The 12,454-nt window shown below is 43.6% G+C and overlaps 1 protein-coding gene across 1 annotated transcript in view; it reads right to left on the bottom strand.

The window, feature by feature from the left end:
- Positions 1–11,985, bottom strand: part of COL4A6 (collagen type IV alpha 6 chain) — a 36,754-nt gene extending 24,769 nt beyond the window's left edge. Inside the window, exons 1-12 of the mRNA XM_066202744.1 lie at positions 11,911–11,985; positions 10,725–10,769; positions 5,742–5,858; positions 4,929–4,997; positions 4,351–4,386; positions 3,855–3,917; positions 3,225–3,260; positions 3,047–3,088; positions 2,118–2,210; positions 1,930–1,983; positions 511–570; positions 3–47 (exon numbers count right to left, since the gene is read on the bottom strand). Coding sequence (XP_066058841.1) covers positions 3–47; positions 511–570; positions 1,930–1,983; positions 2,118–2,210; positions 3,047–3,088; positions 3,225–3,260; positions 3,855–3,917; positions 4,351–4,386; positions 4,929–4,997; positions 5,742–5,858; positions 10,725–10,763 — 654 coding nt within the window. The 5' untranslated portion in view covers positions 10,764–10,769; positions 11,911–11,985. The remainder of the gene's footprint in view (positions 1–2; positions 48–510; positions 571–1,929; positions 1,984–2,117; positions 2,211–3,046; positions 3,089–3,224; positions 3,261–3,854; positions 3,918–4,350; positions 4,387–4,928; positions 4,998–5,741; positions 5,859–10,724; positions 10,770–11,910) is intronic.
- Positions 11,986–12,454: the final 469 nt, after the last annotated feature.

Here is a 12,454-nt window from a genome sequence, read left to right as displayed (position 1 = left end):
ACCTTTCTCCCTGGAATTCCTTCAGATCCATCCAGTCCCAAAAGACCCTAGAACAGCAAAGACATAACCTTTTAGAGGCTCCATCTCAGCTTGATCAGGCTTCAAATACCTCAGCATCAAAGAATTAAAAGTTAAAATTTTCAAAAGGAGAAGCTACCATTGCTTTCATCTCTCAGTTATTAATAATCACAATGTAAAGAATTTAACAAAATCACTGATAAAAGCAGGCTTATCTTATTTAATTGTCTTTCTAATTGGCAGTTCCAGTTGAGGAAGTCATGGCGTCTCACCTTACTGGGAATTTAGGTGTTACTTCATAATCACAAAACCTATAAATCAGAGTGTGGTCAAGACTTTCTATTGGACAGTTTCTTCACACACAGAACAGAATGCCTTGCTCTCCCCGTTGTGTAGGACACATCGCTGCAGGGAATGTGTCTGTTGATGAAAAACCCACTTCATGTGTTTGAGAACTGGCATTTAAAGAAGGGACTTGGTGAAGTTACCTACCCTGCCACCTGGTAAGCCAGGCACTCCTTTCTCTCCTTTTTCTCCAACGCCTCCAAAGCCCTGAGGAAAAATGTCGACATGAAATCTCTGTGATCTGTTTGGAACTGAACAGCACATCCCTAAGTAAAGGCAACACAAACCCATTTATTTATACAAACAGTACAACAGTGAGACAAAGGGAACTGACAGATTCTGCTGGGACTGCTTTGTCTCAGAAAGAAAAGCTTCTATCCAGCAGAGCTGGCAGTATGTGCAGTACAGTACCTGCTTTATTCCCCAAGACTTCTATCCGTTTAAACCACGGCATGTGTTTCAGTAGCAAAGTGACCCCATGGTATAGACAGCAAAGACCTGCCAATGCTACCCTGTATTCTATTCTACACTGAGAAATTATTTCAACTCCCGTTTCCTAACAGCAGCAGCTCAAGGGAATGCTCAGAGCACACTTTTCCCTTCCAAAGCCCAAGAATGACACAAACCCAGCATTTTCACGCTCAACATTTGGAAATGCTTGGTAGTTTTCCCAGCCAGCATGAAGGATCAAATCCAGAGATAGAACACCAGGATTTAATTTCAGCATGAGTTACAGTAGTTAAGCAATTTCCAGGCTTCGGTCTTAAAATATCTCACGGTTGTGGTTGAGTTTGCACATATGTTCAATTTCAGCAGCATCAATGGGTCTCTTGTGATGCACAAAGCCAAGCATGCTCCTAATGGAACACGTCCAGAAAGGCTAATTACAAACTGTGCTGCATGTGCAGGTTTTTGTTGCACGTACTTCTCCCAAGAACATCTGTACACTGAAGAAACTGGCAAACAATTTATCTTCTTAGTCAGAAGTTCCCGAAAATATTTATTCCCTAAACTTATGGAAACGACCTCTGTTTACAAAAAGTTTTAAGCTGGGAAATAGCTCTCTGGAATTGTTTTTCTTAATTCATATGGAGAAGATCCTACACCATGCTGAGTTGATGGGCATTAATATTAAACATAAGCCCATTTTAACTGGGTGTATATGGATAGAGAGAAAGATCTGCATGTGCTTTGCAGCTTGAAAGTAAAATAACAAAAGACGTTTAGCTATAATAAAAGGGAAAAAAAAACCCTACGGTTTTTTAAAATGCCTGTGGGACAAGGAACACTGCCATCAAGTGGCCATGCCATGGGGAGAGCTCTGGGCGCATCTCGGCAAAGAGCAGGTTGCAGGTACTGAAATCTGGGCAGCTGTGGTGGGGCAGCATTATAAACTATCAGACCACAGTAACGCTCTTCAAAAAGCCTTGTGAATATTTTTTAATCAGATTTTACAACGTTCTCTGGTGCTTAGAAACTCCTGTAGAGGCCTTGTGAGCTATTCAGAGGTTGCTGAACCATCTAAGCCCTCTTAGGCCCATGTTAGGAACATTCCTCTGTCCTTACCGGGATGCCAGGCAATCCTTGGCTCCCAGGGAATCCTTGAGGACCTGGCTCACCCTGCCAAGGGGGAAGAGACAAATAAAGAGACACATTAAATCCATGTGCTTGTCAAAGCAAGACCTTGCCCTATCCACCTGCCATGCTCCTGGCAGAAAGAGCATGGAGAGGGTTTGTAAACTGAATTTACAGACCTTTTCTCCTTGCTTCCCCTTTGGAAATCCCATGAATTCCAGTATTCCAGTGGATGGTGGGGGACCTGGAGGCCCAGGCAGCCCTACATCACCCTGCAGACAAAAGAGGAAGATATTAACATAGCAGACCATGTTTGATTTTCTATGGAAATAGCCAACAGGTCAGAATAAAAACCACTTCAGTTATATCTCAGCTATATAAATCTTTGTGCCTGAATGCTGGCATGGGGCTTTGGTCACGGGAATCAAAAGAGCAGATGGAAAATCAGGATGAACAAAATTCATCTGTTTCCAAAGCCTTGTGGATATAAAACATGGCAAGAACAAAAAAAAATAGGCTCAGCTATTGGAACAACTGGAAAACATTTCAGAAAAACTTTGGGGAGAAACACGAAAGAAAAGAAGAGAAGGAACAATGAGAATTGTGGAAGGCACAACCATGTTTAACATCAACAGAATCAAATCCAAGATTGAGAACTTGAAGAGTCCCATTTTGCCTCCGTAAATTGTGACACAGACTGCGAGACACCCTTTTAAGACAGGGAGACCATAAATCACACACCAGTTGACCCAAAGAATGTAATGAAAGCCAGGAAGAATGAAACCACTGGAAAAACTCAACACAAGAGGTGATGGTCCAAAGAAACTGAGAAGTGGAGATTCCAAAGATGTCTGAGGACCTCAGGTCTTGATAACCATGAAAATGCTGCACTGACTTGAGATTTCCCCTTCTCCCTCTTCACCCAGGAAAGGCTCCCATCCTTTTTATGTGCCAGCAAATAAGGAAGCAGCAAGATTCTTCAGTCCAAGAGAAGAAAAGAAAAAGTAGGAAATGCTAGAATCTAGAATCTAGCCATTTCCATAGAAAAATAATAATAATCTGGAGTATTTTTTCGTGCTCTTTCCATAATAAAACAAGTTTCACTTACCTTTTCTCCTTTCTCTCCTTGAAAGCCTAATCCCATGTTACCCTGGGAGAGAAGAAAACCATGGATGAACGAATAATACAACAACAGCAGCAACACCACCCCTATCATCTAAACCCACAGCACTGTTAACCCCCCAAAAATTAGCTGTAAAAAGAAAACAGGAAAGGTAGTTACTTACTTTTGGACCTGGTGGCCCAGGGGGACCCACTGGACCCTAAATGTAAACAAAATCAAGATTTTATTCCTTTTGGCTTAATTAGGATGCAAGCAATTGGAGCAATGCTGGGATCTGCAGTAGTACCTGAACTTTCTTGCCTCCAAAGGCACATGCTCTCACGTCTCCACATCTCAAACAGCACAGCTCTTTACAACGTCATTAATTCAGAGAAAACTTCAATTTAAACCCAACACAAGGGCAGTTTGCTTTTACCTTTGCCCAGTAGAAATTATCTTGTAGGAGCTTGGAAAAGCAACTCTAACATAGCCCATGACAAGAATGGCCCCAAACATGAGAGATCAGCCAATTCCCCCAGGCCCTGAGATGAGGAGTGCTCAGAACTGTGTAAGGAGGTGTTTGCTCTGAGCTCTGCTGAGCATCTTTGCTGCTCCTGATGCTCCAGACAGGAGCCTTTGCTCCTGTGTCCAGATTTAACCACCCAAGACTGAGCATCCCGTGCGAGAAGTCAGCCGTGCTCAGTGTTTTCAGGAACTCTTGCTCATTGTCGTGACACAAACAGAGACAAGGAAAAGGGAAATCTGCCAACAGTTTGAACTGTTCTATCAACAAGTGCAGCAGCTGAGGTCTCACCTGCAGACCTGGTAATCCTATAGGGCCTGCAGGACCTACTGGACCTGGAAAGCCTTTCGGGCCCTACAAAAAGAACAGAGGACAAATGGCTCAAAACCATTGACCCCAACAAATCCCACCCAAAGTGAGTCGCAGGAAACATTAAGTAACATCCCCTAGTTAAGTAAGCCAATTTAAATATTAAAGCAATTTATTTCATATATACATATATTCAGATGTACTTTGAAAATCCAAGTTACAGAGTTCAATGGTAGAAGGGAGTTTGATATTAAAAAGGAATCATTAAGTATGTAATAGGAAAAATCAGACTTCCTCTACCACAATGTGGATCCACTCATACCCTTAGTGGATCCCATTCAGAATTGCTCACACGACTGATACCACACACATAAATACACTCCCCACGAATTTAAAAAGGGTCCTTGAGAACCAATACCTGAAAATGTACCTACTTAATATTGTTTGAAATCATTATGTCCCGTGTTAAATAACTTACAGGAACTCCATCCAATCCAGGAAGACCATTTTCACCCTAAAAATCATAAATGCATATGTAAAAATTACACATGATTGCAACAAACTATAAGGATCATCAAGCTTTGTGTAAATAGAAATATTTGCTGTTAGTAATATTAGATCAAGTGTAAATGGGAAAATATCTTGAAATCTGTGCTTCCATATTTGAATTGGGCAATGGAGACCTCTAGGGAAATTAGAACCATTTCATTTATGTGTAACAAGAGAAAATAAAGTGGCATTAAAAATAGTAATTACCAAACCACTAAAAATACTCTATAAAAACTCTCACTATATGACTGCTATAAAATATGCAAAAGCATATCATCATAATATGAAATTATCCTTATTTCCCATAAATGCAGAAGTAAATTAATAAAGATCCGTTTAACTTTTATGAGTGTATATAATGTGGAGAGAATTTTTTCCACAGCTCTGCACTCAGACACCCAGGACTGACACCACGAGCAATCCCACCTGCAGCATCAGCCCTGCAACCTGTGGGACATCAGAGAGTTTCTTGTGCTGCTTTTCCTCCTGTGTGGTGACAAGCCTTACCTTCATTCCTTTCAGACTGCCTTGAGCAAAAACAGGTTCTCCTTTAAGGCCTTTGGGGCCAGGACGACCCTGATTAAAAAGTAAAGAATAAATTTCTGAAAAAATACTGCTTTAGTTTTGAAAGAATCTCTAATTAGCATAACGAACAAGGCAAACTCCCGGCTCCAGTTAACTGCAAAGGTACCACGGCTGCTCTGTGAGAGAAGCTGTGCTATTATGAGAACTAAAGACTTCCCGCAGCTTCAGGAAAACAAGGTTCTGCAAACGTTTTCTCTGGTATTTTCCTGTTCATGTTAGATTTCCCTTTCATTTTAGGTCTTTGACAACCTCAGATCCTATTTGAACCTGTCTGACATGGGATAACTCCCCCGTACACATACACATCAAGGCAATTTAGAGGGATCTTGGCAGGCTTGAGGGATGGGCCCATGTAAACCTCAGGAGTTGCAACTGAGGGGGGGCAATCCCAACCATGGGTTCAGGCTGCGCAATGCCTGGATTGAAAGCAGCCCTGGAGAAGGACCTGGGGGGACTTGTGGGTGAAAAGCTGCCAGTGTGAGTCCACAGCCCAGCCAGCCACCCACATCCTGGGCTGCATGCAGAGCAGTGATGGCAGCAGGTGAGGGAGGGGATTTCATCCACAGGTTCTTCATTTTATCCTCAGAATACATGAGAAACTTGAGTTCTGACCATTCTAATAAACTTGGGGTTATTTGGGTTCTTCCTAAGTACTTGGCAGTTACTGCTCCAACATCACAAAAGGCAAACCCTGGTTTAGTGACTACAGAAGAGCACATTTGAGTGAGGACATACAGGCAGGCCAGGCAGGCCAGGAAACCCATCTGGTCCAGAAATGCCACGACTCCCAGAGGTGCCATTGCAGCCATCCAGGCCAGGCAGGCCTCGAGCTCCAGCCTGCCCAGGGTGACCCTGTGGAAAGGGAAAGAGAGAGAAAAACCAACAGGATCCATTAACTTTGTTAGTGACACTGTTATCCCCTGAAAACTGATCCCTTCCTTCCAAAAGGCAGCACAAACCAAAAGAATTGCACAACTCCCAATCAACAGCCCAGTGTACGGCACAGCGCAACAGAAGAAGCTTCTTCAGCCAGCTTTGTTTATCCTCCCTGGAGGTTCAATCCTAGAACATTGGCCTCACTCATCCCATTCCCTTCTTCTCCAAGGGATAGTTTTCTGGAGTACATAACTTGTGCATGAGCAGGGGCAGTGCTGGTCCCAGAGCGGTGTGAGCCAGGTGGAATGTAACAGTGTCAAACAGCACCCAGCACCTGACACCAGCAATGGAAGCTGCTCATGTGAAAGCAAGGGCAGAGCCAGACTCAACAATACTGAGCATTTATAACTCCAATCTGCTTGGAGTTTCTCCTCTTCCTCTCCAGTGTGGATTCTTTCTTTTAATAGATCAACAGATGTTAAAGCTCCAGTATCAGGTCATTCAAGCAGAACAGCTTTATTTGTTATATTAAACGTAAGACCTTAGGCAAAGCAACTGGGAGAAAGATCCAACTAAACTAACAACATTTTAAAAAAAAAAAAGGTATTTGCCATGGCCAATTATTAATCGAGCAGAGCAAAATGCAATTGTACCTAATTCTGATTTCACATGTCTTTTGCCCTGGTATAGCTCTAATTTTACTCAGCATGGTACTAGTGCAAAGGAGATCAAAGTTTGGGACTTCAGGTGGTTTTTCCTCAGTGCCGTGTGAGTATGTGAGGGCAGAAGGCAGAACTGTCAGTCCCAATGCCCAAGTGTCAGGCAGCTCCTCATTCTATACTGCTTTTCCTATAAATGAGTCCTGTGGCACCCAACAACATTGTTTTAAGGCAAGAAGAAAAATTAAACTTATGGAGATAGTATCAGTAACTTGACAGTTCTCCCCCCACTCTGTACACGGTGATCTTGACTCATCCCAAAAGCACTTTTGTTTGATCCCAAAGATTTGTCCTTAAGATATGGCACTAAGCAAGTTATGACTCATGTTAGGAAAGTAAAAAAAAAAAAAAAAAGTGGATAAAATTGAGATAAAGCAGAACATTAACAGTCCTTCATGCCTGACACTTAAAATAAAACACATTTGCAACACTAAAAGTCTTCCCAGTCCAAGCCAATAGCATATACTGTGATGAAACTCAATGAGAGCTTTGCAGTAGTGTAAAGCCTTTTATCTAAGGGTCTTTAAATTCCTTGAAAAAATGTGGCAATGCTATAATCCTAATTTTATAGATGGGAAGCTCAGGACACACAGTAGCAGAGCGATTTTCTCAAGGATGCAGAACAACTTAGGCCAGAATTATGTAAATACTCGAGCTGATCACTGTTCTCAGCTGCTGCCAGGCTATTCCACATTGCTGCTTACTCACATGTACCTCCTCCCAGTGCTGGCAGAGCAGGAAACAAACCCAGCAGAGAAATAACTGTTCTGCTTCTTAATGGGGTTAATTTTCAGTCAGATGAAGCCCTTGGTCCAGCTCATTTGGCAACTGCATTGACATTTGTGCTAACGAAATTGAGAGAGACCTGATCTGCTTGCTGTCAGCCAACAGGGTACAAACTGAATTAATGTCAAGTGCGTCTCAACTACACAGTTAAGGCAGCTCACCCAGAGAAAAATAAATTTGAGATTTAACAAGGAATGGAATGAAGTCATCCTACAGCATTACCATCAGAGACCAGGGCATTAACAGTACCAGTTGCTCTGATCATTAGTCTGCCTGTCAAAATAACCACATGTGGTGTGCAAGCAGGGACTTGCCAGGCCCTGGTAAAGCAACTGGAGTAGGCTGAAGCAGCAATTTATTGCCACTTACATTCTGCTCTTAGAAATTACTTAATTAACTTGACCCATGCAGGATGTCCTAGCCAAGAGCATCACATCTCTGACAGGTCAGGCAGCGACTGCAGGGTCAGTGGCCAGAGCTGCCGGTGTCTACCAGGTCTCTCACTTTGTTTACAGCACCAACAAAACCAGGAGCTCTGTGGAGCACGGGGATCTGGTTACAGCACAAGGTGGTGACCAGCTGCAAGGTTTAGTGAAGCTGAAAGGGCCAACATCTGCCCCTCCGAGTGACACAACAGGGAGCCAAGCTGCTCCAGCTTTCGTGCTGGCCAAGAGCCAGCCCATGGCAGGCAGCTGCAGGGTGAGCCACGTCCTGGGAAACCTCTGGGTGAGATCTCCTAACCCTCAGACCAAGACAGCCTGTAAGAGGCCCAAAGGACTTCAGAATCCTCTTAAAATGTGAGTAGGGCTCACAGAGAGAGGACAGAAAACACGCTGATCACAGTGATTTCTTATGTGTGCCCCTGTCACTTAATCCCATGGCATCCGTGTCTGCGGTTCTGTGCCAAAGCATGACACACACTGACACACAAGCAAACACACACTCTCTGTGTCTTTTGCTTTAGGAAAACAATCCACAGGATTTCCTACTTGAAAGCTAATCTGCAATCAGAGTTCGTAATATTTTGTTTTAAGACCCTTATCGGAGGAGATATTGAACACCCACAACTGACTTCCCTGAGAGTTGCTAAGTCCTGCCTTAAAAGAACCTTTTTCCCAGGGGTTTAAAATTCTGATTTAAAGAGCTGTTTTGACCTGAAAAAGTGGTGGTTAATAGTTTCATTGCTCTCACCTCCTCTAATTCCTGTTTTGGCAGACGTGCCAATTGAAGACAAGCACCTCAGTTGACTAAGGCAGAAGACTTCCACAGACTTTACTTCTACATGTCAGGGTGATTAGTTTACAGATCTGAGTTAAAACGCAGGCTGGAGAGATGCTTGTGCTCTCCTGCTCACAAAAGGAGGCATTTGGTGTGAGATAGATAAGGAAACTTGAACTGGTTATCTGGGCCCTCCTTTATCTGACTCTTGCTTGTACACTGACACTGTGATCTCAAGGGGCCTCTTTTCTAAACCAGACAGGGAAAAGGCAATTCCAACAGGGGAGCCGGATGAATAATTAAAAACAGAGAAACAAACGCAATTAAGGATGAATTCAAACCTAATTGACTAAACTTGCTAAGGCAAGTGGCCTTTCTACACCCACGCCACGTGCTTGCATTTACTCTAGGAAAGTCACAAACTGCCTCTTCATACAGCTCTGGCTCTCATGTCACAGACAAGGGCTCACTTATCATAAAAATATTTCCTTCCAGAGCTCCTCGGACAGTTCATGAAATGCCCTATACATCTCCCAGCTTCAGTTCCAGCCTTTGCCAGAGGCGTCCTTGAATCTTGTCCTGTAGGAAAAAACAAACTTCCCAAGTAGGGCTGAGGATTTGAGGGCTTCTCCTACAGCAAGACATGAAAGCCTGGCAATAAACACGTGTAGCTGCTGTGTTTACTGGGTTAAAGGGATTACTCAGGCCAGCTGCAACAACAGGATTTAGTTGCCACCAGCATTCCCCGAGGGAACTCTGTGGGATATCACTTCCCTTGAGGTCAGCAGTGGGATTCCCCTCTGAATAAGGGCCTTGCCCATGGCCCTGACTGAACTGCACCTGCCCACACCAACATACCTGCACACGACTAAGAATCTCTCTCCATATTTGGATGTGCAGAGATGGCAATATACATTTTACTCCTCCCATCTTTCTCACACACCCATGATCTCTCCTGTGCTCTGCATTTCACACATCCATATAAAGTGCCTAGATTTGTATACGCTTCACCAAAAAATCTAAGTTACTCCCTACCCTGAAATGTAATGGCAAAAGTAAAAATATTTACTCAAGCAGTGGTGGCTGCTATTTTCACCCTCCAATGGAAGCATTTATCTCAGTGGTAATAATGTAAACGGTATGAACAAGTTTCCCTTTTCCCTTTTTCTGCCCTGCAGTTGTGGCACAGAAGACCCACAGTGCTGAGCACTCTGCTATTCATGACCAGCAAAATCCCCTCTTTCCCACTCCCCCACCTGCAGAAGGTTGCAAAGCAGAGTAGATCTGCATATGCTGGAGGCTCTGAAGGCTCTCATCTGCCTCCCCTGCTCTCCCCTTGGAATTCCTGTCCCTGCCAACTACCTGGCAATGGCTGTTTCCCTATCTCTGCCTCCCCTCCTCGTTGGGAATCCCCTTTTCTCCAGAGCCTCCTCTGAAAAAATACCCTGAGAACAGCATGTTCCCACAGTGTGTTCAATTAAATTAAGCAGTATGGGAACAGCTTGTTCTCTTCAGACATAGACAGTTGGCTGGTGGTAAAAGAAATTAAAAAAAATAGCAGCAAGGGAGTAGGGCAGGAGAGAGAACAGGCAAGGATGAGCAGAGGGGGATTAAAGGACAAGGGCCAGGAAGGAATTGGAATCAAACAAGCTCATTTACAAGGCCAACCGTGCAGTTTCAGCCAATCTATCACAACAATTCAGGTTTTGATAGGAAGTAAGAAACCACAGCCCGGTTGTTGGAGCTCCTGGCCATCTGAGAAAGCAGGGAAGATGAGAAAGAGTATGAGCATAGCCTGAAGGCACAAGGACACACAGGATGGGAAAATGTCATCGAGAAAATAAAAGCAATTCTTCTGTCAGAAGGAGAAAGCAGGATGAGCCAAATAGTGCAGAAAGAGCAAGGAAGTTTGGGGTCTGTAACTCGGGCTCACTTGCCCATTGTCTTACCAACCAGCATTGAATCACCAGGTAGATTAACAAAAAAAGGTCATTTTCCTCCAGACAGAAGCAAGCAATTGGAAGGTAAACTCTGCATGTGCTAGGACAATTAACCATGTTCAGGTGCTTTTAGCTGTGAGGACCATTCTGGTGATTTATATTGACATGTGCAAACTTACTGGGATCCCGTTGATGCCCTGAAATCCTGGAACTCCCATTGGGCCCTGAAGGAAGAGAGTACACATTACATTTCATTTCATTGGTCTGTACATTTCAGTTACCTGTGAGATGGTTTTCACTCCAACACTTTCAGTCTTGGACTTCTGCTTTCAAAACCAAAGGGAGCAAACTGTCTCATGCAGATTCTCTCTGGGGTCAGTGGAGACAGGAACTGAGCATCTGAGCTTGACTGGATGCCAAATGAGTGTTTCAGGAATGTTTTAATCAGGCAATTTAAAGTAAAAATACAATCTCCTACTGCACATCTGGGGAAAACAAGATGCCAGGAAAATAAACAATCTGCTATAAATTTAACCCTTGTCCTTCCAAGAGTTTCAACAGAACTTACATATTTGTCTGTCTGTACTTGGATAGGACCCTCAGAGATAAGCAGAACACTGCATTAACTTCAGACTGCCCAAGCTGCAAGTAACTACCACACCTTGTTGCTCTGAACAGTAGCAAAACAGACTGTGTAAGCAGAACACCCAGCCTAAATTGCTCCTGCTTTGGAAATGTAAAATATATTTCTCCCACAAGGGATGAAGAGAGACTCTTATGGCACGTTGGTATTGCATATGTATCGTTTCAGGGGATAGAAACAGTTCTGGACTAAATGGATTTTTTTTCAGTGCAAAGAAGTTGTTTCCAATCTTGCACATTGCATTCATTGGCACTTACACCTTACGGGCTGCTCCATTTATTACAACATTGTTTATTGTACTCTTTCTGTTAGAAATAACTTTGCACCTGCAAAACCGAACTGCAGATTTTGTTTAGTACCCATTCTTTTTGCTCTTCCAGACACCAGCTCAGGATCTTCTACCCAGGAACCAGCCCCGTGTCTCCCTGCACAGAGTGTGAAAAAAAAAGCCATCTACCCCTGGGCGTGTGAAGTGACAGACTACTTGCAACAGCAACACTCATTTGGCTGTAGTCCACCCACCAGGATGGCTACACTGTTCAGCAGCTTTAGCAACTCCATTCTCACTCAAAAATAAATGCAGACAACTCTCTAAAGTTACTGTTGAAATGCCATGGTATTTTTATCCCTGGACATGCAGCCCAAATTATCTTTATTCACTCAAAAATATACACAAGGCCATAGAAGTGTAGCAGGGACAGAAAAGTCAGTGCTGAGCCTACCTTGTCACCCTTGTGTCCAGCTGGTCCAGGAGGGCCCACTGCTCCTCTCTCACCTTTTGCTCCAGGCAAACCTTCTGGGCCAGTAAATCCAGGTGCTCCGATTGGTCCTTGGAGCCCAATCGGTCCTGGCCGACCCTAACAGAAATTAAAAACAAGTCAATGCATCGTGTCCACGAACTCCTTTGTAATTACTCTTTCCAACTCAACTTTTAATGCAATTTGGTACCTCTCTGGGTGGTTAGGACTAAAGTTTTCCCTGTCTGCTCTCAGATTTGCACACAGGACTCGAGATGGGGCCACAGCAGCACTGAGTAGAGGACAACCAACCTCCCTCAACTGGCTGCTGACGAAGTGCTGAATCATTAAGGTTGGAAAATTCCTGCAAGATCAAGTCCAACCTTTGACTGAACACCACCATGCACACCAAACCATATTGCCAAGTGCCACATCCGTGTGCTGCTGCACAGTAAAAACCTGGTGCACGAATATGCTTGAGAATGCAGCTCACAGTTTTCAAGTACGTGAAATTCTAGCGAGAGAATTT

Source organism: Chamaea fasciata, unplaced genomic scaffold (assembly GCF_029207755.1).
Source record: "Chamaea fasciata isolate MVZ Bird 193981 ecotype frontalis unplaced genomic scaffold, bChaFas1.0.hap1 SCAF_22, whole genome shotgun sequence".
Lineage (NCBI taxonomy): Eukaryota > Metazoa > Chordata > Aves > Passeriformes > Sylviidae > Chamaea > Chamaea fasciata.
Note: the sequence above shows the minus strand (reverse complement) of the source record. Positions and strands in the feature narration are given on the sequence as shown.